The 27809-nt window shown below is 40.6% G+C and overlaps 1 protein-coding gene across 6 annotated transcripts; it reads right to left on the bottom strand.

Annotated features, from left to right (window-relative positions):
* Positions 1–27328, bottom strand: KMT5B (lysine methyltransferase 5B). 6 transcript variants are annotated; one of them, XM_083863599.1, is made up of 10 exons: positions 26886–27328; positions 19919–20155; positions 19159–19306; positions 9823–9988; positions 8497–8606; positions 6682–6848; positions 6023–6042; positions 5734–5870; positions 3804–4000; positions 1–2483 (listed from the first exon to the last, which is right to left on the bottom strand). In XM_083863599.1, the coding sequence occupies exons 2-10, from the start codon at positions 20070–20072 to the stop codon at positions 1018–1020; spliced, it is 2565 nt and encodes an 854-aa protein (XP_083719725.1). In that variant the 5' UTR covers positions 20073–20155; positions 26886–27328; the 3' UTR covers positions 1–1017. The 6 variants fall into 6 exon arrangements, with proteins under 6 accessions (XP_083719725.1, XP_083719726.1, XP_083719724.1 ...); XM_083863600.1 differs by lacking the exon at positions 26886–27328 and adding an exon at positions 26207–26642; XM_083863598.1 differs by lacking the exon at positions 26886–27328 and having other exon boundaries at positions 19919–20295.
* Between the last annotated feature and the right edge of the window lie 481 nt (positions 27329–27809).

Below are 27809 nucleotides of genomic sequence, written 5' to 3'. Positions count from 1 at the left end.
TGTGACTTAGTTGTTTTTAATTTGATAAAACTATCATAAGTTAAAGTGAATAGATTTTTCTTTAAATTCCTTGTAGCATTTTACAAGTGCAACAGAAAAATATGAAGAACCAATTTAGGATAGCTGCAGTTCATTGGATAAATGTTGCCCGTCGTAATCACATTATTTCACAGCAAATTCTTGAAAAAATAAGCACCAATCATTCTTGCAAAGAACAATTTTATCTAAAAGTATTGAAAAGTGTTAAATACAAGGTGTTTAATTTACGTAACAAGCAATAAATACACCATATCCAAACTTTATTCTGCATACTGCTACCCTTGTACATATAATGTACTAAAAAGTCAGCAAATTGTCAACACCTTTTAATATTTTTTTTCTCTTTTTTTAAAGAAATCAATTTGACTTCCAACCAACGGTTTGCTACTATAACAAAGGCCACAAACAGTACGTCTGGGACAGCATACAGTGTTAAAACTGACAAACTCCAAGGGGGAAAAACCATCTAGCAAATAAATCGGAAAGCTGTAGATCATTGCTGGTGATATTAACATATACTAGAAAACCTTAATATGCTGCTACTATGATTTTGTAAATTGTTTAGTCAAATACTGTAAGAGCAAACTAACGCTCCTACTGATCAAAAATAATTCTGTAGCCACACTGTATTCTCATTGTCCTGCATGGAAAGATCTGATGCACTTTCGTAACTTTGCTTGAGCCTTTATTTTACAACAGAGCATTACCTCTAACTCGGAATTGCACATAAGAAGGCTATTAAAAAGTACAATAAAAATCTGCACAAATCAGACTTAAGAAGAGTCAGTATGCTGTACACTTTCTACAATATTATGTTGATAGGTGAATAAAGAAGTGCTGCCACTAAGTTTTTCAGAAAGTTCTTTAGTTGAGGAATAATCAAATGGAATTTTTGTTGGGTTTTTTAATTATTATTTTTTTTAATTCTTTTTTATTTTTTTTAGAAACGACATCCAGGTCAGTTTAAGACCTATAAGCTTATGCATTGAGCCTTAAGGACTGATCTTCTCTCCTCCTGGAAGAAATATCAATATCTATTGAATCCTTGCCAACAATAAGCCTTAATCTCTTCGCTGGAGGAAGAGGAATAAAGTCATCAAATTCATCATCATAGTCATCTTCCTCTTCATCATCTTCTTCTGATGAAGATTCATCTGCTGTTTCCTCTTCATAGTGACCATAATCATCTACTTCCATTCTCGACTCCAAAAGGGAAAGAGTTTCACTACAACACACACCATTTTCATGAAGGTCCTCTGGGTATGTCCCTCTGTTTTCATCCTCTCGTTTTAGCTGTATTTTTAACTTTGTTGAACTATTGCCTGATCCTGAGTTAAACCCATTATTTAGCTTTGCTACATATAAATTATTATCTTTTTCATGGTCTTTACTTAATTTTATGCTTATTTTTGAAGAACTCATTCCATCACTCTCTTGATCATTTGCCTTGCTACTGCTATCGTGGCGCCTACGAAGAGTCAGTTTAGGGATCCCAGAGCTATTTTCAAGGATAAGTTGTGCATCATACCTCGTGATTCGTCTTTTCTTTTTACTTTTTGCAGTTCTAAAGCTGTCTTTTGCTTTAAAATTGTCAGTTGTTACAGAGCAGCCACCAGATCCAGGGATACAGTCTTTAAAGCCAACAGGTGTGTCCACCACGTTATTCCTCTCTTCGAGTTCTGAATGAGAACTAATCAAATCTGGTACTTCATCCTTCACAGGTGTGTTGTGCATAGTATCAGTTTCCTCTGTTTTTGAAGATGGTTTCACAAGCTTTCCTTGTCGAGATTTCTTTTTTGATGTGCCTGCATCACTTTTCTGGCACCGACCCTCCCCTTTATGTGATGGTCCATGAGCCACATCGTTGCTGTTTAACGCACGAGACTGCTGCTCTGCAATGTCCGATTGTGTTCCAGTCAAGTTACTCTTATAGCTCTCCAATGTATTTGGTTCAAGCTTTGTGTCAGAGGTCTCCTTCAAACTCATCCTGGTTCTCATTGACCTCCTCGTGATGTACGTGCAGGGTGCAATGTCACCATGCTCATAAGCACCTTTCACAGAATTCAGTTTATGTTCTCTCGCTGCATGCCTTGTTAAGCATCCGCTAGAGACCGCGACTTTGACTGGTCCCTCCAATTCTTTATCCTTTTTAATGGGCAAGTTTTTATATAAAACTACTTTAGGCTCTTTGAGAACTAAATTTCCCATTTCAAGCTTTCGAGAAGCATTCTTTTGCTCTGGCCTTTTGCACTGATTTCTCAACTTTATCTTTGAAAGTAAAGGCTTTGCAGGCTTTTTCAGTCTCTTTGGTACCCTGGAATTATTTATATGAGTTAGTTTAGATGAGGTAGAATTTGATGATGCTGGAATTCTTGATATAGACTGTCTGGTTAACGTTCTATTTTTGCTGTTCTTTTTTACGCCAATTGAAGATTTTCTGTTAGCTGAAAAAGAAAAAAAGCAGTTTTGTTATGACACTGCTATATCCTTAATTTCCCACTCCCAAATACTGCAGTTATTTAATTTATTTGGGGCACTTCAAAAAAATTCATGAGACAAGATAGATAGTATATAGTAAGAAATGAGACTGCTTAACTTGCAACTCAGCACATGAAAGAAATTGCCAAACAGGCCACATCAACATTTCCAGGTACACTTCCCCTCACTACCCCCCAGTATACCAAGTCGTGTTTTTACTGAATTTCTTCTTCTACCAATTAAAAAGAAAAATCTATTTGACATAATCCACAGCTTTTCCTGAGTATTATTCCAGAAAAATCTGAGGATCAGCATGATCTAATATTATCTCTAGGATTTTTTTCATGGAGAAGGAAAAAAAAAAAACCCAAACACCTTTATCTAATGCAATGGTTTCAGTTTCAGGTGAAACTACCACCTATTGTGGCAAGCAAAGGAGTTATGTCTGCTCAACAGAGGTACAACTCTAAAAACTGGTAATTAGAGTCCATAAAAAGATTTGGGGACATTTTTAGGGGTCTTTTTTATTGGTTGGTTGGGGTTTTATATTTTGGTTTTTTAATATCACAGCAGCAAACAGCAGACAAATGGAACTGCGGTGTTTTATGTAGCTCCAAACCTGTTTACCAGTTAAATCAAAGTTTAAATTATTTGTATTTTGCCCATACTGCGGGTGGTAGAGGTGGGGCAATGGGAAAAGCAAATAAATCATACTCACTACTCCATGGAGAAAGGTCTTGCAGGAAAACTACAAATAAAAATCCCTTCCAATTTGTTCTGAAATTACTAACTCTGCACTTTCACTGCACAAGAGGTGCTTGAACTATGCATTCTGGATGTGGAAAGGGATGAGCTTCCCAATTTAAAAGACCTCTAAACAACTATTTTTTAATAATATCTACTAAGAGTATTTATTTAAAAATTATTTTCCTAAGAATTCTAACTATGTAAGTTTTCTTTTCTAAACCATACTACTGCCTGTGGTAGTTTACTGTATTTTGAAATACAGAAATTATTGGCAGGACTTAAACTGACATGTTTATAAATATTTGCTTTTGATATTAAAAAAAGGAAACAAAACAAGAACATACCACCTATTGTTCTTCAAACACTTGTGGAAAACCATGAATTTGCTGTTCAAATTGCCTTCAGATTCCAGAATAAATTAATTTTAACGACCAGTACATGAGAAACATCTCAACACTAAGAGAAGAATTTCATCACTGTGAAAGTTTTCCATGTTTTTGTGAAGCCTTTAATGACTCCAAGCTCTTCCCCTTACTTACTTGCATTACCTTTTTCCTGAGTGGTATCTGCATCAGTGTTAGAGCTGACAGACTGGCTGTCTGAATTCTTGCTGCTGTCACCCAATTTTTTAAGTCTGTTCAATCGTTTGTCTGTTTCTCTCAGTCCATATTTACTGTTAATCACAGGAGTAGGTGCTGGCAATCCCACTCTTGATTTAAAAGCACCAGTTCCACGTCTACAAATAAAAAGACGACACAAGGTATTAATAAATCTTCATGTAAACTTAGAGCTTTGTTTCATATACGGACGTTTGGATCCCAGGTGTATCTGGATCAATGATACCAACAGCCACAGAACAGGTGAGCATTCTGTGGGCTGTTCTGTCTTCTACCTGTCATCTTGGGTGCCTAAATGTCTCACTTGGCCAGCAAGAATAGCAGGATCACCTAGGAAAAGTACATGGACATATGTAGAGAGATGCAAATCTTCCTAGTGATGACTTTTGGAAGCTTGAAAGAAATTGTACTGTGCCAAGTCTCCCACTGCTCCAAACATCCATAGATTCTCAGATCCCAGCATTTTAACATTGCAAATTAACACTCTTTACAGCATAGTTCAAATTGAGACACTTAAATATGAATTTTTTTGTGGTGTACAAAGTGACTGTTGCCTCATCAGTCTTGAAACAAGCAAAAAATGAGTGCTTACTAGCTTCCCCTGAAATAAAATCTTATATATTTGATTGCCTCTACCACAGCTTTGTAACTGAAAAGCAGATTCCTAAAGTCAGAATTACCCAAAAATTAGCATTAAAAAAATATTTTCCAGTACTTATAATACAAAAACAACAAGTTAACGAAAATGTTCAGATACATAAAACTAGTTTGTCCTGAAAAAGAAGGTATGTCCATATTACAATGGTCTAAAGAACTTGAGAAAACCCCCACATCATTCCATGTAACAATGGAAGAACAATTCTGGTGCCTCTTTATTCAACACTTTACAGTCTCCAGGACTGAAGTACATTTTTACCAGGAGCTCTTGAGATCAACTCTGAGATTGCACCCTTCACTTAGAATGATGTACCAACATCACATGAGCTTGGAGGTCCATACCGGGGCATTTTCCCTTTAATTTCAAGATTCGTTAGTGACTAACGTAGCCAATAAAAATGAAGGTAGGATTATTAAACTATTTACATGCAGGTGCACTAAGCTGTTTCTCAATATGAGCAATATTTTGTCCTTTATAGTGTTTTTCTTCCTACAGTTAGGTCAAATGTAACAGTGAGTTCTCCTATTGGAAGTGAGTGAAGCTCACTCAGATGATGTTGAGCCTCCCTGCTCACAATGAACAGAAGTTTCAACACAGCAGAAAACAACTATTGAATTCTTTCAACCGATTTTGTGAAGAACCAGGTTGGGACAGCATATGTGAAAAACAAATACTGAGTGATGGACAGAGAAAAGCAAATACTGTCCAAACCAGTAGATACTTACAAACACACAAACCCCCAGGTTCTAACACTGCTGGGTGAAAAACTACTTTGCCTATTCCCAGAAGAAGAAAACTTCAGGTCCGCAAATAAAACATTAATGGAATTTGCTTTATCAGGTGCAAAGAAGAGCAAATGTTGGGGATCAGTTCACAATGGTCTTGTAGAAGCTGTAACTCCTTTTCCTCCCAATTCTATTTTCTTCAGTACAAATGTTTTAAGACTCTACACCCCTGTTTTGTTCTCTCTCATTTTGGGCTAATCTCCGGAACAGAAAAGATTAAGAAAACACAGAGTTCTCAGAAATCATCACTATTCTGTAACAACACAGAAAAATCATTATAGCAAATAGGTAGGAAGCAATTATTTTGTGTCCAAAAATCTGAGTATTCATAATCAAGGACTTTCAGTTTCACAAAATAGAACATGAATATGCCCAATTCCATCTGAAAGCTATTTACATCCATGCATACCTTTCACAGGTGTAACACTCGCAGTATTCATTATTTTCTCCAAAAAACCCATCTCCGTAGTAACAAGAGATTTCTTCTCCAGGTTCAATATCTCTTAGAGCTTTTACACATGCTGTATCTCTGCCCGTTGATACAAACTGGAGGAGATGACAGGAAGGGAAAAAAAAAAGGTTAATCATTAGGGCTGCACAGTATCTGAGTAAGAAATAAAAGTAGAACAGTTGAGGAAGAAAAGTTGGACAAAAAATAAAAAGTGGGGTAATTTATTTATTTATAATTTCTTGCTTACCTTACAGTTAGGTCTGCAATCTGAAAAAGGTCCAAAAGATAAAGTCAATTAACTGTGGATAAGACCTGAAACATGAATAGTTGTAGATATCTAAAGTAAGGATTCACTTTGACTTCAATGACTGCAGAATCTCAACTAAATATTGGGAGTTAAGTTAGTACTGCACAAAGCCATACATCAAAAGATTCTTGCTTTGGTATAGCTGTGTTTCTGAGCTCTTCCCTATGCTATCACAAATGTCCAGTTTCCCTCTAGGGTAAACAGCTTCATCTTAAATCCTACCTGCTCTTCCTTTGGCAGACAAATGCAACACAATTAGCTAAGCTTCTGTGCAAAAGGTTCAACACCCATATAAATAACACCTAATAAAGATGTTACTGTTGACTGAGTTCACAAAGAATTCAAGGTAACCCAAAATATGCTCCACTAATTTAGCTGCCAGTTCCATAGTCTCTTTCAAGGGAGAAGGCATCACTTCCTAGAGCCTTCTCTGAGTTTTACAGCTGATCAGCTCTGGCTGGGAAAATCCCAATATGATTTTGTCTTACAGTAATACAGTATGCCAGAGTCAAACCCTTCACTCCAAGTTCCTGTGCTGTTTGGCTCACTTACAACACTTCTCAATTTCTTATGCTCTTCAACATGCTTCCTATACTCACCATGATTGATAAATGCAGCAGGACCAAGCCACAGTTGTGCACAGTTTTTTCGTGTGGAATACATGACGCTGAAGTCATTTTCCCCATGTCTCAGCAGCATGTTTTCTTCCATTTCTGATAGTTCAGCAATACAGCCCACAAGTAATTCGATTTTATCATTTCGTTTCCTTTAATGTAAAAAGAGTATGAGAAATAAGACCACATGTGCCAAAATTATAAAATAATTCAACAGAAAGAAAAGTTGTTATAGAATCAGTTACATCAAATCTGACGTCAGAAACAATTACCACCATTGTTTCTACAATTTCCTGAGACTGCAGGCAAGAAATTGCAAGAGTTGATTACTTCAGCTTCTGCAATTGTTCAAACCAAAAGCAAGATCTTTTCATTTGTGTATTCTCCCTCCCCATCACCACTTGAGAAATTTTGACTTCCTCCAGCTGCTCTTGCTTGTGTTTCCTAAACTTCTTCCTGTGGCCAGGAAAACCCAGCATAATGAAAATTCTTAAAGCTCCATGGCTTTTTAAATGAGGCCCAGTAGTGACTCAAACAAAGGCTGGAATTCAAGCAAGATGTTTTCCTCTCTCATGAGCAGTTCTTCACCATGAAGCTGGTCTTTGAAATAGAGTGAGGAAAGGGAATGACACCTACAAAAATCAACAAAACCACAAAGCCTTTGTGTGTGGACAGCCAACGTACCACCATGACTAGAGCAGGGTTAAGAACAGCCCTCCTTACTCACTTCTCACGGCTACTCAAGATTTTGAGCATGAAAAGTTAATCTATTTTCAACACGCTTACATACAAAGCTTCTACCCCAAAGAATCAGCCAATTGTGAATTCAAACAACAACAGAACAAAAACAAAACAAACCTCTAACAACCAAAAAACCAAACCGAAACAAAAAACCACCACCAAACAAACCCCAAAAATAACCCCAACCAACCAACCACCAACAACAACCAACCAAAAAACCCCCAAACCCCCCCCCCCAAACAAACAAACAAACAACCCAAGAAAAAAACCTTAGTCAGTATTTTTGGGGTTGTATCATGACTGCAAACTTTCAGCTCCGGTCATGAAGAGCTGGGAACTGGCCTCTCAGCCTGTTCAAAGCTTCCTCTACAACATGTGGAGGTTGTGCTGGCACCAGCAGGGTGTCCAGCCACTCAACCCCAGTGTGAACATTATCTCATCTCACTTCAGGTGTGCTGATACAAAATGTGGGTACTGTCACACAGCAAAGCTGTGTCTACATTTGAAGTGATTTTAAAATCTGAATTAAGCCAGATTCTGCTGGTGCTGCCACACACAGGCTTATAATGAAACTCAGATGTGCCAAAATGAGATGGGGAAATACACCGCAGTTCCAGCCTTGTGTTTCCAGGAGAGATTTATCTTGCACAATCAAAATATGCAAATAACACCCATTTAAAAAAAGGCAAAAAAGTCATTTCCCCCACAATTATTTGCTGTGTAACAAATCTGCCATAATATCACATTTCTCACGGAAGGCTAACAACTCTTGAGTAGAGAAAAACAATTATCTGTCTGAAAACGAGATTTAAAAAATCCCAATGTATAATGAACACTATACGCAAAAACCCAAATATACAAAGGAGTATCTTCCAGAGGTGTGGATCCTGTATTAAGTACTTAGCAGAAACAGAGAGAAAATTCAATTTGCAAGTAACAATACAAAACTATCTATTTTGCTGGTTGCAGTTTTAATTCTAAATCACACTTTATAGTATATTTTTACAGATTCTTCCAAATAATTGACAGAAACGGAATGCAACAGTAAACTGTATTTACCATTCTTTTGTTGCAACGATTTTGGCTCCATTTTGCTCAGAAGAATACCGGTTACAAGGCAGTATCTCAAACCCACTGTCAGTTGCAAACATTCGTAAATAAATAAATACCTGCAATGAAAAAACCCAGTACTTGTCTGTTACATGCAAAAGGAGAGCAGTGAGGAACTTCTTATATAAATAATGAAAGTGAACTGTACAAAAGCACACACACAAAATGGATACTGGAGCGGGATACTGTCTGTTGAAATACATTTTTATATGTTTTATAATATTTCTATACATTTAAATTATACATATGTTGATCTTATTTCTTCACAGTGACTTGCAGGAATCCTCACACAGGTAATGTGATTATCCAAGGAGTTTAAGAAAATTAAAGATTCCTGGAGTGGTACAAACTAATGAAAATGGACAATTTTTTTCTTTAAATCACTAAGTAGTTGCATTCAAGAAGTCTCATATTTTTAAGAAGCACTGAGACCTAATAATCTATACAAATCCATTTTATTATTTCAAGTTCTGAAAAAATATATTACTTCCACAACAAACTTAGATGCTGAATTCAAGGACTGTTGAACCGTTTTTTTTTGTTGTTGTTGAGGTGTGATTGTATTACTCTAAAAACCACTTTAACAAAGCAGAACTTTTTCTGCTAACTCTTTCTTGCATTACTAGATTTAGTGCATTTTAAAGTAAATTTCTTTAGGTTGTATCTGGAAACAATAGACTCATTCCTGAAGAAGCATCTTTTTTTTGGTTAAGTAAACAATATTATGTTTTTGTTGCTTTGAACTTTGAGAATCAAAAAACTTTATGCTACTTAGAAAATAGATTTGGGGTGTGGGAAGTGGAGGAGGAGTAACAATCCCACAGAAAGCCCCTATACCCATAATAACTGTGGTATTTTGAGGTAACAAGGCTACTCCCTTTTCCTTTTATCTTCCTTTGTAACCCGATTTGATTTACAACAGCTCTAAGTAAAAAAAAAAAAACCTAAAACAAACCCCAAAACTCCCCCAAAAAACAAAAATCCCAACCAAATCAAAATGCAAAGTAACAATGAAGGGGAAAAAAACCCCTTCCTTTCTACACTCTATGAATAAAATACAATGCAAGCTAAAAAAAAAAAAAAAAAAAAAAAAAAAAAGGGTGTGTCTAGTTAGACTTTAAAAAACAAAGAAAACAAAGGAAGTTTCTCTTAAGAAACAATAAGCATATATCAGAGCACTTGATTGCTTTACTATTGCTACATTTTAAAGAAATTTTTACATTTTCTTTGCCTTTCAACCATCTGAAAAAGCACATTAATTACAAATACACCTACATGTTCCTTGAACAACCTTTCCTGCATTTTGTTCTTGTTAAGAAAATAGTGCCGGGCCCAGTCACCTGACGTCAAGGACTTGAAGGCTTTTTCTAAGTGCTCATCTTTCTTAAAACGTTCAATCACCTCTTTGAGTTCTTCTTGCCTTCCTTTAATAGGCCGAAATCTGAAATAAAAAAAATACAGCTATTCCAGTCCACCATCAGTCATTCTCAGTTCTCCCTCAGTTACTCACAGCACACAGTTCCTTTGCTACTCATAAAAATGTTTAACTCCCTGCATGATGACACTGACCAACTTTTATCAAACCCAAAGCCTTTTTATATTGATAAATTCACTACATGGGTTTATGTAGATTGTAAACTTAACATGTGCATTCATATAAAATACAGTTCTTAATGACAACACAAGATGTATCTACAAATACTAACACATGGCAGATGCTACATCTGTGGAAGATTAAGGTTCCACAACTTAGTGCAACTGTAAGAATTTAAACAGGAAATCTTGGGCATGTAAACATGAAAACAAACACCTGTACATTAGCAGAGAATTTTGCCTCCTTCCCAAAGCTTGAAATTGAAGAAAGGCTACCCTTCATATCTTCAGTGTGAAAAAGCAACAGAAAAAACCTGCACCACTGCTGGAAGCTTCATTTTTGAGCTGCAAAACCACCAAGAGAAAGCAGCACTTCAAGATTTTGCCAAATCCCTATAAATTGCCATTGACTGAGCACATACCCATACATGCTCTGCTTTGGGGCAGAAGTGGGGTGTGGGTATTCTTAAATGTATCCCACAGCCCAGGGGACTCTTCACAAAGATAAAGATTTCCCAGGATCATGAGAAACAGTTTTCTGCAGCTCTTTTTACAACTCAGATGTTTTGCTTATAGAGCATATGACAAAAGTGCTAAACACACTAAGAGCTGCTGATTTTATTTCCTCTTACTTGCCAAATGGAATCTGTATTTCATTACAAAAGTAAACAAGGGGCGGGGGAAATTCTTGAAGTTGATGGAAGGAAACCTCAATCAACTTCCTCACTGATACCCTGTTTTCTAAATTGCCATATGAACTGGCTTACTGTCACCTTAGAATGCTGAATGTTGCTGAAGTTGCTAAATTTCTTTTAAATGACCACATAAGATTTGCTTCTTCATGCAACTTGTTTAAAGGAAACAAAAAAGTGTTACCTCCTGATTTTGTTTCACTTTGTAGAATACTAAGAGTCTAATCAGAAGTAGAAGTTGAGGATTTAATTTCCTTCCTTAGAAGGAAGGTGCTGTATTTATGCTCCTGATACAATGAAGACAAATCTCCTAAGAGCAGATTCACTTTCTACAGGTTATCAGCACTCCATGCTACTGCTTTTATACATCTCTCAAATCTCCATCTGAAAGACTTCCTTGTGACATAACAGTAAGGAATTCTGAGCAGACATCAGGTTCAGCTGAGATATGACATGGAACAAGACAGCAGGAGTCCCTCAAGAAACAGATGCCTGCTTACAACTGTAGCACACACCATGCCACGAAGTTTCAAAGCAAGTTCTTTATTAAAGAATACATTTGTATCATCATCCCAAAAAGCTAACCACCTAACAATCTGATAAGACCCTATCATGCAAGAAAATTCCCTCAGACCAGAGATTACACAATCATTATTTTTGTTCCACAGCACACCAGAGTCTACCTCAACTTGCCATGCACACACATTAATATCTCTGCTCTCCAAACCAGAAAGCCTTTGCCCAGATTTGACAGTCATAACTCACAGATCTTCCTCATATATAAAGGGAATTTAAAATCACATAGCCTGAACTGAACCTGACTAGTTTCAGAACATGACCTGCACTCACGTTCAGTTCCACCAGAAACAACTTTTCCAGCAAGGGGCCAACTGCACTTACACCAGGAGAAGTAGAGAGGTCACCAATTTGCACAAATGTGAAAGGGTAATATCTCGCTTACATCTCTATTTGCAAACATTATGCAAGGGAAAAACCCACAGGATTTGCAGATAAAATTGGTCTTCAGCTATGTCTTTTCTTGCTGGGCTACATGGGTGACTGCCCTCTCCCTTACACTGTATTTTACACGTTGAAATAATTTTTCAGCTAAGTGACCTACCAGCAAGAGCAAAGATGGATGGAAAACCATCACATTTGAAATTGCATTAGCATCTGAGAAAGGCAATGTATGTACTGATAGACATCATCATACTTATTTATCACTGAGCAGCTTGGTCTAGGCTACTAGCTAAAGTAAGCAATATCCCAACTGAAACACCAGTGTGGCAAAGAAATACAGAAAGAAAAGGAGGGCAGATGGTAAGCTTAACAGTGGCTCTCAAGACCTACAGAAAAAGAATCAACACCCTACATTTTCTAGCAATTCCAAGTGCATCTTACAGCCCCAAGTGCTCACATTTTAGGTCTTTCACAACTCATTATTCTCACAGTTGGTGTCCACCTAACCAGCTACCTTACATAGCCTGGAATCTGGCCCCAGCCCTAGAAAGTCACTGGCACACCTGCATGGATCACATTCAGCAGGTGTCTCTATGGATTCTTGTCTCAGGCACCACCCTGCTGGTGGAATTCACTGAAGTGATTAGGAGAAACTTTGTAACACCATTCCTAGGAAGTAAAATAGTGTATGCCCAAGCCCTGCAAAGGTCAAAAAGGTGGCTGGAAACAAGCAAAGGATGAAGAGATTGTAGAACCCCCAAGACATTACAAGGTCAGACGAATGCTGGACTGCATGGCAGGCATTCCAAACAGGAACTGGGTTTTTCAAAGAACATGACTCTCTGCACCCGGGGGGGTCAAAAATTAATACCAAGGACTCTCTGCAGCACCTCTATCAAAATGTTGTTCTTACACAGTGACAAGACAGAGGTCATGAGAAAAGATAAACAGGAATCCAAATAAACAAGAAGTATCCACAAGTGCATGGAAAGATGCTGAAAACCAACATTATGTTCAACATTTCATTTCAAGGGTTCCCAAACAGATGAAACAGAATGACACTGTGCACACTGAGCCTGAGTTAGATAAAGGGCTGTTCACAGTTCAACAGCACATGTAAATTGCACTGAGAGCATATGAAGTTCATAAGCAAATTCAGAACTCTACAGTCCAGACTCCTCAAGAAAGCTTTAGTCTTTCACAGGTGTATCTCCATATATACTTTAAAAGGTGCCTTCTTGTTTGAGACACTGAAGAAGCCAAGAAAGCCTAGAAGTCCAGTGTTCCTCAAGAATTTGGGTCTGTTGATAGATGCTGAGAGATTCTTTCTCCCAGGAGTATAATTTATACATTTATTTATTTGTTAGTTTTTTTGCAACCAAAAAGCTAATTGATTTTGAGAAGCAACCTTGCATTACTACCATTTTGGTGTTACAGGACTTTCACATTTACACATGCCATTAAAAAAACCCCAAAAACCTACACGTCTGCTAGAAGAGCCTACACAACTGTTTCTGAGCTCCACCATGAAGAGAGCCTGAAAAGGCCCCACAGCTAAATGTATACATATAAAATGAGCCAAAGAAACTGACTTTTAAGTATATCAGTAAAATGAGAGACTAGTTCAAAGAAGAGAGATAGAAAAAGCACAAGGAAACCAACAGAACAAACCAGACAACCCAGTCTCTGAATGAAGAGGCAATTCAAATCAGAATTGTTTATCCAGACTTCTGGTTTCCTCCTCCGAACAGTACCTTTATAAATTCCATCATGGAAACTGAACAAGACACATTGGTGTTTGAATCTGCTCACAGGCAGACTCCTTGAGCCACCCTACGAGCAGCTTCACAGGTCAGGTCTCATGAGACATGAAGTCTGCTGCAAGACAGTCAGGTGTTAGAAGTGAGCAAAGAATGAAAACCTCAGCTATGACAGTGTCTTTAAAGAAATATCATCAGCCCTTCTTCCTGACAACCTGCAGAACAGAAACTTCTCATGCTTCCCTAGGAAGTACTTATTTTTTCCTAGTCAACAAGATCTGGTGAAGCAGTGGCTACTCCAGTTTCAAAATCAGCTAGAAGATGATCTCATCCCAGTTAAGGGCAAACTGACATGGTCTCAACAAGGAAGATGTAGGAAAATGGCTTAGGGAAGCAAATCTCTTTCTCTCTCAAGTTTCTCTTACCTCAGGAGTACTTAAAGACTCTTGGAACTCCAAGGTATAAAGCCAAAGGTCAGTGAGATGCTTGCCTATAAAGGAAGTTAAAGGAGAGTTTCTGGTAAGTTCAGAAGCACAGTACCTTTCTCAGTCTCAGTCACTGAGAGCAGTGAGTTTGAACAAAAAGGACCAAAACTGATCCTGCAAGAGATCCAGTCTGGAACTCCACACAGCATACCAGTGCACGATAAAGAGTTTGACTTCCAAACCTTGTTTCTTAACTTCTGACTAAGGAACATCAAGAAGAGTGAATTTATCAAAACTGTATCAACCCATTAGCCTTTTAACGCAGGCACCTTGTCTGGATGGTATTTCTATTTAAGTAGCTCTGGAAAACAGCAAGTTTATGTTCACCTAGTACCAGAGATTGAGCACAAAATGTAAAACTGCAAGCCTGTTAAGCATTCAAGGCAACAGAAAAATAGTTGAAAATCATCTATTTAAAATAAGCATAAACAACTTATTTAATTAACATACATTTTGGCTTCCTCCCTGCCCAACCTTGTAGAGTATTTTTTCCTCAAAGCTAGTTATACAAGTTATGATCAACTTGTTCTGCTTTTATTTCTGTTTTCATACAGAAAAAGATCTCATGTTTTTCAAAGGCCAAATTTAAAAGCAGCACTTTTAATGAGGAGAGTAATCCACATTACTTAAATTTCTTGAACTGACACTAAATACACCTCAATGTGGTCAAAACTCCAATATAGCCAAGAAAAGAAATAAAGAAAATTCTAAGACACCCAATCTCGTTCTCTTTAATATGGTTAAAGAAGAAGTACTTTTAAGAAATAAATATGAGGGACACAAGAAACCCCCCAAACCAACAACCTAATACTCTCCTCTAATCCTATTCTGACACTCCACATGATAAATTTAATTTAGCAGTTAACATGACCACTGGATGCAAGCCACTCCATGTTTTGAAGACGCAACAACACTTCTTGTTGAAACTAAAAGTACAAGTAAGAAAAGTGTAAAAGGTGATGGGTGTTGGGTTGAGGGGCAGGGCATGGTTGTTAAGGGTACTTTTTTGATTGCAATTTTTTTTTTTTAATCAAAAACATTTTGGAACAGCAAAACAGTTCCAATATAATCACTGTGTGATTTATATACAGTGAAGGAAGACAACCAGAAGCAAGGTAAAGGACTTTACTCAATTAAGCTATCAGTAAAAACAATCTAGAAAAAAAAAAGGAAAAATCAGATTTTATGCAAAGGTCAAACAAAACAATTTTGTAAAGTATAGAGACACTGGAGTCTGAAGAATGTAAAAGCTTCACTTTGAAACAGGCTATCACTACATAAGAGTTGGGTACCTCTAATCCAGGATCTCCATAGCACCACCACACTGAAGCTGAACTGCATGGCCACATAACCTTATTTAGCAGAACCCACATCACTTTTTCATTCTCCACACCTCACTCAAGATAAATACTGAACCCGTTAATTATTATACTGAAATGAACTAAAGAACGCAGAGGAGATTGAGCACAGGCTCATTAATGCAATTATATGGAACTGCTTTGTGCTTTTGGTCTCTATTGCCTCGTGGTGACTCCAAGGGATGAAGAGTGATGTATCCTGTCAAGTTCAGTCACTTTAAGTCAGTGACTGCTGTTGGGGCAGTGTCGAGAAAGGCAGCTTCCTGTACTTCCTCCCCAAGGACGTAATCTTTCCAATGGAAAACATGGAAATTCTTAAAGCTTCATCCTTTAGTCCCATGTAATCAGACAAAACCACCCACATCACACACCTGTTTGTAACTTCGCTAAAAGCAGCCAACAGACCACAACATATGTCACTTCCTAAATCACTTGCAAATTCAGAGACACATTGGAAGTGCTCTGAGTGCTCCTTAGCATGATGCCGGTGCTTTAGGGAACCAGGAAACAACTCTGACTGGTAACAGCAGCAACAGGATCAGGAATCTGGCTTAAGGTTTAAACAGTAACACCTTTGTATGTGAGACAGTATAAAGAGCAGATGAGCCACTAAGGCGTGTGACTTCAAGATTCAGTGCTCAGCCTGGGGAAAAGCACACAAAAATAAGAGATGGTAAGATGGCAAGATTTGATGGTAAGATGGTAAGGCAAGAATTCACTTGGCATTTTACAAGTGTCTGTTTTAATCTCCAGCGTTTGTCAACCTTCAACCTGGGAAATGTAGCTTGCAAAATGACTTTTTGTTTTTTGCCACAACAAACAAACAAAGGCTGATATAACAGGATTTGTACAAGAAGCAACAGAACATCTTAGAACAGCAATACTTGACAAGAACATACTTTCTAAGACATGGGGTTTCTTTTATTAACTGCAAAGGTGCCATTCTGTTGAGATAAGAGCTACGAATTTGATGAAAGAACGACAACTGGGCCTGTAAAGAGGGTTGGAAGCTCTGAAAACAACCTGCTTTCTCTTGGAAATCCAAGAGGATGAAAAAAAATACTTTTGGGTAAGGCCACTGAGGACACTTCCAGAACTACATGTATATATACTGTCCTTCAAATCCCTAGTGACAAGAAAACATTTCAGAGGAACACTGCACAAACACATTAGGGGATTCGGTTTTAAGCTTTTAAGAAACAGTCTTCAGCTCTTTGAGACATTCCTGACTCAACAGTTTAAAGAGCCAACAGCCCTATTCCCAAGACAGTGGGCGTTCACAAACTGCAGGACTTTATTTTTATGCACCCAGAAAAAACCTCCAAACCAAAACACAAAAACCCAGCAAGTAAAGTAACAGTCATGTTCCTGTCACCACTCTACTGTAAGATCATTAACTCAATATAAAAAAGATGGAAAACAAGGACATTTTAACATCAATCTAGATACTTCATTATGAGAGGTATTTTTCTTCTATCAATATACTCTGGACAAATCAAATTTACAAACTCTTCAACTGGAAGAATTAAGTAGAAGAAGTGCTTACAGAGAAGACATTAATGTATACAAAAATACAGACCTGGCTTCCAGAGGTAAGAGGAAGTAGAACTTCAGTAAGTGATCATCAACTTACAATGGGCTGCAAAAATACAAACCTCTCATATGTTTCCAATACAGCCCAGCAGAACAGTGACACAGACACTGTTCCTTCACTGTTCACAGGGCATCTTCAAATGAATCAGAACAAGGAACAGGAAATCCTTGCTTGCCACCATAATTGGCTGTTTTATTTTAAGCATACCTCCATACATGAACTATGCAACTTATATGACTCCATAGCATGGAAGCAGAAGATACTGAAACATAAACTGCAAATTTTCATTTCTATTACATCATAATATTTGGGTACTGGTACTTGGCATTTCAGAAGCAGTATAGTTTTTTCACACCTGCTTTCCCCCCACCTTCCCTCAAAGCCACTAAAACAACAGTAAGGAGCTCTGGAGCTCTCAGGAGCTCTAGAAAGACTAAAGTTTACTAGATGGAAAAAGATAATCTAAGCATCACAGCCACACTAACGAGCAGGTGTCATCACTGCACCAAAAAGATAAACAAGAACTATGCTGATGCCCAGACTTTAATTATTATAAGATTAGAAACTTTCTCAATAGCACAATATGACAGAGGCAGAAGGTGTGCATCTGGTAGGAGTTGTAAGCCTCACCTATGTATTTCCCATAGTGCTCCAAGATAGTTAATAAACTACTGTTCTTGAAGACTGCCTGTAACTGTTCTCCAAGTCTGAGAAAGGAAGAAATACATGATGATGGCCTTTGTGTAGCCTTTTGTTTCAAAATAGTAATTAAAGAAGTATTTTAGTTGACAACTTATCAACATAAAACACGATTTATGAAAGTAGCTTCTCCAACTATTAAACAATGACTACATCACTTCCTTAACTAAAAGTGTAAGAACTAACAACCCGTGCATAAACTGCAGACTGTCATTCATGCAACAAACCAAAAATTTCCTTTCAGCATATATTCTTAGCTTGATTAACTAACGAAAATACAAAGACACTTCAAACTGAACTGTAAGAATATCTACTTGGACAATTTGCTAATGTAACCAATTGCAGGGAGGGAAGAGGAAAAACTCCAAACATCCTTCTTGGAGGTGGATGTTGCACTCTCCAGCAAAAAGGAAAAATCTCTTTGGGGTAAGCCTTTACAGTTATTAGGACCACACTGCTGCAATTTCATGTGCAGCTGATGCTGTCAGGCTATACCAGCAACTATTTATGCAACATGACAACTCCAATTCACCTAGAAGTCATTTTTGAATCGATCAGTTTGTTGCATACACACAATTTGCTTAACTGACACCATATGTATGTGACTGTGCTGCAGAGGTGAACTGTCCTTTAAAAATAGTCACAGCAACAGTTTGAAGGGCTGAGAGTCTGTTTCCCATGATGTGCTGCCTGGAAACTCCAGCTCTGGTTATTGCACAGCAGTAAACCCACAATTCCTTTCCTTAGAAACTTAGAGTTTATATATAGTTTCCCCATTGAGCTATCAATCTTGTAGGCAAACAAGCTTAGAAGAGATCTACAGAACACAGTTATCATCAGTGGTACACCTGTAGCAGAGGGAGAAGCACAAACAGCTAAACCCTGAGACCACACAGAATTCATAACCAAAGCATTCAGACAGATATGTAACAGTGCAAAAGTAGGTGCAACTCTGGTAAGCCAGTTTCTAGCTAGTACATTCATTTATCTCATCCACACAGACACGTCTGAGTAGCAATTCCTTTAGATCAAGTAGCACCAACACTGAACTGCGCAGGAGCTACATCATTCTTTTGATGCTTAAGAGTAAGGAAGGGAAAAAAAAAAGCATCCAGGCACATGGAACAGAAAAGTTACCAAACACTGGCTTCTGCCTTTGAAATATTTCAAATGACTACTGGCTTCAAACTAATAATTAGTTAACTGTTTAAGCTAGAAAATGGTGCCTATTACTAACCTGTTCTACAGCACAAATACACGAGACTAATGGAAGGACCTATGATGGAGCACTGTGAGAGGCTGCATTTGTAGTGCTGAGTTCCAGACTCACATGCATCACTGTTTTAAAGGCAGAAGCTACTCAGAAATTTGCCTTCTTTCACTTTCTTAAAACATGCACAAAATTCCGTGGTTTTGCTGATTTACATCAACTAAGATGAATTCCTTTCTAGAAAAATAAAGACAAGTTACCTAGTATTCATTTTGTGTGTCTGAAAACCTAAATAAGGATCAAGAACCAAACTAGTTGCTAGGTCATCATTTTCACAGAGTTCCTTGGCAGACATTCCAGAGGAAGGCACGTAACGACTTTGACCCTCAAATCCTGAAGCACCACTACCTGCAAATAAGAGAACACAAATTACATATCAATTAAGGGACATTATAGAGCCCAGCTACACTTGGGGACAGACAGACACACAGGCTGGAAGCCAAAAATACAGAACAGTTGAAGAAGATGATGAAATACCTGGAGAAGCAGAATAAAGGACTTTAAAGGACATCTGAATAAAGGACTTTAATTTGCATTTAATCCTCCATCCCAGACCAATAGCAAAAATAAGAATCCATATTCCTTAAAACCACTGCAGAATGGCTATCGATGTAAGTGACTTGACTAAAAAATGGGGTTTACTTCTACAAGTGCATTCACTGAAAGCTGGGCCAGTACTTCAAATCATACTATTTGTCACTTAGTGCCAATCATGCATTTTATAATCACAGTAGTTCAAAATTAATTTGCACCCAGTTATTCTTGACTTTTAAACTGATCTGAAGAGATCTGTATTCCTGAAAGGAGTTAAGATACCCAGAAAATACAAACATGACCAATATTTCTGATGTTAGCTCAATGCTGACTGCAGACCTCCCTCATGAATTAAGGTAAAACAGAAGCCTGGCTTGCAAACTAGGGAGTGAATCATAGCACTAAGCAGCAGAAACATGTACATACATCTGCTTGATCTTCTCTCAACTCCATTTTTGCCCGTCTTTGGATTCTCCTTTCCTGCATGCTGCAATTTGGTCTGTGTGTGGTCATTAGATGACTTGCTTCCACTTCTCCGGCCATTCACTACCATGTTCTTGGATTCTCCCAGCCACTTCATAACCACAGACAATCTGACCCAGTTGCATTTAGTCACTTTTCAAAAGGCTTGGAGAAGTGGATGAATAAATTCAGTTCCAATTCCTACAAGAAGTAAAACATAAACATGATTAGAACTTACTGGGAAACTGTTTTCAAGACACAGTTTAACAAAAAATAGTAATAATACCCCAACAATAATAATAATAGTAAAAGAAAGCTGAAACACACCCCCACCTGTCCCCCTCCCCCCACAAAGAAAAAGTGGGGAAAGGTGGGAGGAAAGATGGCAATCTCCATTTGCATTAGGAAGAAAGAAAAGTCGTTCATTAGCACCAGCACACGGAACTGTGAACAGGTGAAGTGTTGTCCCACAACTTACAACAACATCTGGCAGCAAGGATGGAATTCTGAAGCTGACAAATTGCTAATGGCAGCTCATTTTTAAGAGCTGTATATACCCATGGATATACAAGCACACATACACATGGATAAACATGGCCAGAGCTCTGTGACTCCAGACCCAGAGTATTTTCAAATACATATTCAATTTAGATTCTATCTCCCAATAAGTAAACCTCACAACCTATTGGGAACTCTACAGCAAAGACCATTTGATAAACGTCCTCCAAGAACTGAAGATGAGCGGAGCTTAGAAAAACAAAGGAAAAAACCTAACTAGAAAATGAGCATTTTTGGAATGGGGTTAGGGGAAAGATGTTAAAGCTTTATTCAAAAATCAGAGTTCAAGAAATCCTCAGTGATGACCTAGAGGACCCAGGCTACTATTCTTACTGTTCCTTATTACAAAACAAACCAGTCACAACACACCTGGTTCGATATGCCAATATTAAGTGGGGTCACAAGTAGAGTTGAAATTTTACAGTACAGAAGTGTCTAGCAAAGCACATGCTAGTTTTTGTCTGCAGTCTCAATGTCTTTTGCATAAATAATTATAAGAAAGCTAATAATGTTTTTGTACACAGTTGTGTCTCACCCTGTATAACTTGCAGGGAAAGATCTGATTTACACAATTATTTTACAATTGCATTTACGCATTAGTAATTCATTCACTTGATTTTAATTCACCCTCCTCCCTACTGCTTCCTCACAAAGAAATAAATTGTGCCTTTTACTTACTGTAATTATATAAAAAAAAATCAATGCTCTGCTCACAGCTGGTAACAGGCCATTGTAACACATATTTCAATCTGGTAGAAGAAAGTCACAACAAACTAACAGATGTTTGAAAAACTGTCTTTTGTAGAACTTCTGCATTTTAACAGGTAAGAGTAGTAAATGATTTGATTTCTGTAAGACACCTATGTGATCCAGCTACCTAAAGAAATGTTTATGGCCAGATGATTTGTAATTAAGTTATTTACAAAGATGCAGAAGATTGAGGTGATTAGGGAAACACAGTAAAGACAAGAGTATTGTATATTAACAGATGCATTGGCTCAAACATCTTACTAGAACATATCACCCAATAACTGACAGGTTTTAGAACCTTTTACAAATTGTTACAGAAGGGCAGTGAAGACTATCAACAAAGTGCAACAGAATCACACTGAGCAAATCTGGCTCAGTTACTGCATCAATATCAAGAAAAAGAATTGACATCCTTTCAGTGGACTAAGAATTTTCTTGCTGTCAGTAATAGAAGGGATTTTCTTTAACCTCAAGATTAATTCTATTCATTCAACTATAGGCAGACCCAGCCCTTTATCACAAGGCACCTCCAAAACACCCTTAGATAGACTTTAATTCACAGTTTGCCTGACAACATACACATGTAAGTTTATGATAATATATATCTTAAAAAAAAAAAAAAAAAAAAAACCCAACAAAACCTCAAAAACAAACCAAACCCCCTTAAACTTGCTTGTTAAGCATCCCACCTGAACTTCTGTCAGAAGACCAACTCTGTGAAGATCTACCAGTGACTGACTCTGATGTAAACACTTAATGACAAACCCACTCTCAAACTTCATTTTTCTTACTTCTCAATCTATTAATTTTACAGGTTTATAAACTCTAATTAACCCTCATTCCTCCATGTTTTGGTAACACTGGTAATGAAAAGCATTAAAACAGAAACTACATTAAAGACTTGCATGAAATTCAGTCCTGGTGTCTTTCTTTGTACACCAGGAGTGAACTCCCTGCTGTGCTGTGCTACAGCTCAAGAGCAGGACAGGTGAATGAAATCTCATAAAGTCTGACTGCAGGTGAATCCTATATTGTATCCAGCAGTCTGGGGGAAATGGTTACTGTGGTGTTTTCTGACAATCAGCGGGTGCAGCAGCCACAGTGGGCTGAAGGAAAGGTGTTCTCCCATCTCTCACAAGGGCTGTTTGGGCAGGTGAGAACTGTCTGTGCTAACACACTTCTGCTTAACCAGTAGCAGCAATGACAAGGAAGGTACCAATGCAAAGGTAAGAAGCAACGTGGCCACAAAATGATACTCAAACTATACTAAACATTAGGAAAAATACCTTCTTCTACTCCAAAATAGACTGATATAGACAGCAGTGTAAGTCCTCCTCAAGCAAAATCAAGTAATTTAGTGATGCAGAGCAGAATTCTGGTGAAAAATCATTGTTTGGGCTCATCAGCCTAATGAGCAAGAAAACCTTTGTTTCCATCTACTGCTGCCTCTATTTTCTACTATCAGCCAAATGACAAACTTGAAGACTGCAAGAGCACTTCTTCAGCCTCTATTCAACAGGACAAGAAGCAACAGGCAGAAATTGATGCACAGAAGTTCCACCTGAACACGAGGAAGAACCACTTCACTGTACAGGAACAGATTGCCCAGAGAGGGTGTGGAGTGTCCCTCACTGGAGACATTCAGGATGTGCCTGGACACAATCCTGTGCTCTGTGCCCTGGGATGGCCCTGCCTGAGCAGGGAGGTTGGGTCAGAGAACCACTGAGGTCCCTTCCAACCTGACCCATTCTGTGACTCCTTATCCCAGTACCCAAAACCTGCTCTCCAGACATGATATCAAAAGCCAGAAACAACAGCCAGGATTCCTTTCCCCATGAATATCACAGCTGCTAATGCCAACAGAAAACCTCAAAGGGAGCAAGAGATGCACCACTATCCACCACCATGTGCTATTTAATGCATCTTCCCGTGTGATTTGTTCTCACTGCTTTCTACATCAGATCCATACTGACAAGTCCTTTAGGAACTGAGGGAGAAAAGGCAGAGATGAACATTACCTTCCCCTTCAAGAAAACACTCAAACATACTTACACCACCACATACTCTGAAACTCTTGCACAGAGCTCTGCCATCAAACTCTAACACAACACCTGCAACACTTAGGACTTCAGGTCTACCTGTAACTGTGAAGTTTATCACCACAATCACAGCTTCCAAGGGCCTTTTGAATTTCAATATAAATGACCACACTGCTATTTTAACCCTTTATTAATAACACCACTACTCTTCAAATGACACTGCCTTTAAGAATTCTATTACAGTAGTTTGACAGGCACATTTCCTCAAATGCCAAGATAGAGTTCAATTGAGGTATCTGGCATTTCATTGCAACAGTACTCTTAAAAATAAAAACTCAATTTTCATTTACTTGGTTCTAAATTTATTAAACCTATTAACACTTTCTGAGCATTATTAGCATGTCAGTCACATTCAGAAGCACCATTTAACAACTGAAGCACGAACACAATTAGTACAGACAGGCAACAGACCTCCTTTAAAATACAGTTTATGGATGTTTTAGAATTATTTTTAAGAACTCAAACACATACATTTTGCCTTGCCTTTTTTTTTTTTTTTTTTTAATTAACAATAGCTGCAAGGAAGTTTTCCTCATCAAGACAGTGACCTAAAGCCAACATGAGACACATACATAAACACATAAAAACCAACAACTAAGAACCCCCAACCAAAATACCCCCAAAACCCCCCAGCCTCAGCTCTTCTGGACAAATCAGAGGAACCAAGAGAAAAGACAGAGGTTTCATCATTGACAGCCCTACAAAGAGTAACAGACCTTTGAATTTGGGAAGAAAGCAAAACTGTGCAACTAGTTTTGCTATGGGATCACCAGAGTAAGAATGACTGATGAAAACCAAAGCTGAAGGAAATCCTGCACACCTATAAGGAGCTATTCAAAACAGTCTCAGGTCTTATTTTGGTTATTGCATTTGGTTCAGTAAACTGGATCTCCAGAAAATGTTTTTGAGTGTTTCTTTTCAGCTTGTTAGTGCTGGGAGTAAGCTGAGTGCAGAACAGGACAGGGATTAATAGTGGCACTGGGAGGCTGTAAGACTCTGTCAGAACTGCCTCAGGCCAGTGAGGCTGTTGCAGAACTGCAGCCCCAGGATGCAGGTTTGGGACAGCACACCTGGATCCAAAACTGACCCAAACCCAGGCTCCAGTCGCTCACCAACAGCTCAGCCTGTACATTCCCCTTTTCTCTCGTGCAGCCACATGATTTTTGTGTCAATCTGGATACCAATCCAAGCACCTACAGGCACAGAAGCAATTCAGGACCAGCACAAAACGCATGTCAGAGAGCGAATTACACTTCAGCAGCTCCTGCCCCTTCTCCTCTGTCCAGCCATGTCCCCCACTGGGTATTGAGGGTGAGGCTGAGCACAGCACCCCCAAACCTGTGTGATTCTCCCAAGTCACTGCAAAATTCATTCCAGCATTCAGCAGTCACACAGACAATATAAAAGCTTGCTGCTTCCAGGAGAGGGAGAACCTCCTTCCTCCCACTTGCCAATTCACACAAACATTTCCACCAATTCCAGCACTCTGTGGACCTCTTCATAACCCAAATTAACTCTGTGTATTAATAATGTGAGTTACACGGGTTCAGGTTCAGTTCAGGGCAGCCCCAACATGGCTGGATCAAACAGTTCAGTGAAGACTCCAAACCACTGTAACTCCAAAAGTGATGCTGCTGCCTCCCCATCTGCTTGTGCTCACTTCCACACCGTCCTTCCTCTGTGCCAGCAAAACAAATGCAGAGCCAAGTGACCTGAATGATTTGGTCAACAAATCAGGGGAGTCACCAGACAAATCTGAACCTGGCTGGCTTGAACCACGAGTGGATGTTATGGGGCAGGGGGAACACACAAGGTCAGGGAAGTGGTCAGGAGTACTCGAGCTGGGACTTCTTTGCATCCTCAAACCAGAGCTCCGGTTTGGCCCAGGAGTATCACGCCTCCCAACTACCGGGCTGACTTGACACACGGTCTGTTGCCATAAAGCATGTGCTGTTTGCAGCGAGGGGCATGCTGGGAAGTGTAGTCCTGGAACTGGAGAGTGCTAACAGAGCAAAAAAAGCATCCAGGAGCCCTCATCAGTCCTGTTACCGAGTACACCAGAATACATCATCCCACTCATTCATTTTATATGCAATACATTAGGCAATTGCTTTAAATAAGTCTGAATTTCCAGTTTGTGAGCTCCAGTGGGTATAAAGCAGAGATGTCTGTGTCTATCTGCTCCTAATAAGAACACAGTCTGACAAAGAAACAATAACATCCAACTTTTCAACCAAGTAAGCCTTGATTTCCTTCCATATTGTTACTAGCAAGGAACAAAGCAAAGATCTGAAAAGTTCAGTATTAATGACAACTGAAGCAGCTGCATCCATAGTTATAGTGGTCAGATTATGGAAACAAGGCATGGCTCCATGAGAACTCACCCTACAATACATTTTAACCTCATTGATAAAAACCTGCCAGTATGTATTTATAGTTACACTATTAAATACTGATCAGGTTCAGTTAGGTTCAGAATCAATTAGGTTGGGAAAGACCTCTGAGATCATCGAGTCCAATCTGTGACTGAACACCACCCTTTCAACCAGATCATGGCCTTAATTGCCACGTCCAGTCTTTCCTTAAACACCTCCAGGGACGATGACTCCACCACCTCCCTGAGCAGCCCATTCCAACGTCTAATCACTCCTTCTGTGAAGAAATTCTTCTTGATGTCCAACCTAAACCTCCCCTGGCACAAATTAAGGCTGCCGTCTTGTCCCGAGACGTGTTCCTCTGCAGTGAATTTAAGGCACCAGAAAACTCCACAAAGTTCTGCACTCCAGGTTCTCGCACCGCCTGTGACACACCCTGACAAAACACCACGCACTCTCCCTTCACTCACCGCTCTTCGCCTTTCCGAGAGTAACGTCTTAAAGGTAACTCCACTTAAAACTTTCAGACACAGATGTTGAGCAACGACCTGCCTCTCGCCCCTTCCCTAATGGCATGTATCCTCCAACGAAAAATCACCAAAAAAAAACCAACCCAACCAAAAAAAAAAAAGAAACACCGAAAAAAACCCCCAAGGCAACCAGTCCGGCCAGTCCATCAAACCGAGGCGAGATCGAGAGGGTCAGTAAAACCATGAAGGTGGAAGCGGCCGAAGCGGTGCCGGGTCCGGGCCGGGCGGAAGGGGAGCGGTGCCGGGGCCGGGCCGGGCCGGCGGAAGGGGAGCGGTGCCGGGGCCGGGCCGGGCCGGCGGAAGGGGAGCGGTGCCGGGTCCGGGCCGGGCGGCGCCGCCCCCGCGCCCGCTGCCGCCCCCTGGCGTTCTCCGCCCGCCCCGGCCCCGCGCGGCCCCCACCGCCCCCGGCCCCGCCCGCGCCGCCCTCCGCCCGCGGCCCCGCCGCTCCCGGCGCCCCGACAGCCGCCCCCGCCCTGCCCCGCCGGCCCCGCGCTCTGCCCGACCCCGGGCGCGGCTCCTCACGGGCCCCCCGCGCTCCGGGGCGCAGCCCCCTCACGGCCCCGGCGCCTCCCCCGCCCCGCAGAGCGCGCACAGCCCCTTCCCAGAGACCCAAACTCACCGCCCCGCGCTGGGGTCCCCCGCCGCCGGCGCTGCCCCCGCCGCCACTGGGGGAAAATGAATCATCAAAGGCAATGGTGCGGGGGGGGGGAGGGGGAGGGGAGGAAGCCGAAGGGGGGAAAGTGAAGACCGAGCCAGGGAGGGGCGGAGTGGGGAGGAAAACTAAGGAAGTGGGGAGAAAAAAAAAAAGCGGCGATAGTGATAAAAAATAATTCCGAGTGGGGGGAGGAAAAAAAATGGCGGATTAAAATCCAAGATGGCGGCGCCGAGGGGCGAGCGGCGCAGGGGGGAGGCGGCGGGGAGAGCCGCCTGGAGATCCCTCCGCCGCGCCCCGCGAGAAAGAGTCCCCCGGGCTCCCCGGCAGAGACCCCGCGGGGTGGCGGCGCGGGCCGGCCGCCGCTTCCTCCTCCTTCTCCTCCTTTCCCGCGGGGAGCCCCGGTTCCGCCGCCCTGCCGAGCCGGGCGAGCGCCGCGCCGGCCGCCGCGCTCCGAAGTTTCTTCTTGTTCCTCCCGGCGGAGCCCGCGACCTCCTCGCCCCGTCCGGGGAGACGCCGAGTGCCCCTGCGCTCCCGGCGGCGGAGGGACACCGCGGACACCCGCCGCCGCGCACTCCTGCCGCCGCGGAAGGATACACCGCTCGCAGAGAAACGCAGCCCGCCCCCGGCCGCGCCGCTCCCCGCCGCCGCGGCCTCCTCCCGCCTCCGCCTCACCGCAGGGGCAGCCGGGGCGGCCCGTCCGGCCGCAGAGCGGGGACGGCGGCGGCCGCGGGGCCCATGACCGCCCGGCGCGGCGGAGGGATCCCGCCGAGGGAGGGGAGCGAGGCGCGGGTCGCCCCGCACGGCGGTGTGTGCGGGGAAGAAGTCCCGCTCCGGGATCCCTCCGCGCGGTGCTGCCCTTTAAACGCGGGGGACTCCCCGCCGCGGGGC

This window comes from Zosterops lateralis (genome assembly GCF_965231275.1).
Source record: "Zosterops lateralis genome assembly, chromosome: 6".
Lineage (NCBI taxonomy): Eukaryota > Metazoa > Chordata > Aves > Passeriformes > Zosteropidae > Zosterops > Zosterops lateralis.
This window is presented reverse-complemented; position numbering and strand designations above follow the sequence as displayed.

Bases quoted from the DNA above. Each gene is read 5' to 3' on its own strand.
- KMT5B (XM_083863599.1), bottom strand. From the start codon at position 20,072: ATGAAGTGGCTGGGAGAATCCAAGAACATGGTAGTGAATGGCCGGAGA. The intron at 6,043-6,681 runs GTGAGTATAGGA...GACCTTTTTCAG, and splicing joins TGCTGCATTTATCAATCATG to ATTGCAGACCTAACTGTAAG. The intron at 4,001-5,733 runs GTATGCATGGAT...TTTTATTTGTAG, and splicing joins GAGTGTTACACCTGTGAAAG to ACGTGGAACTGGTGCTTTTA.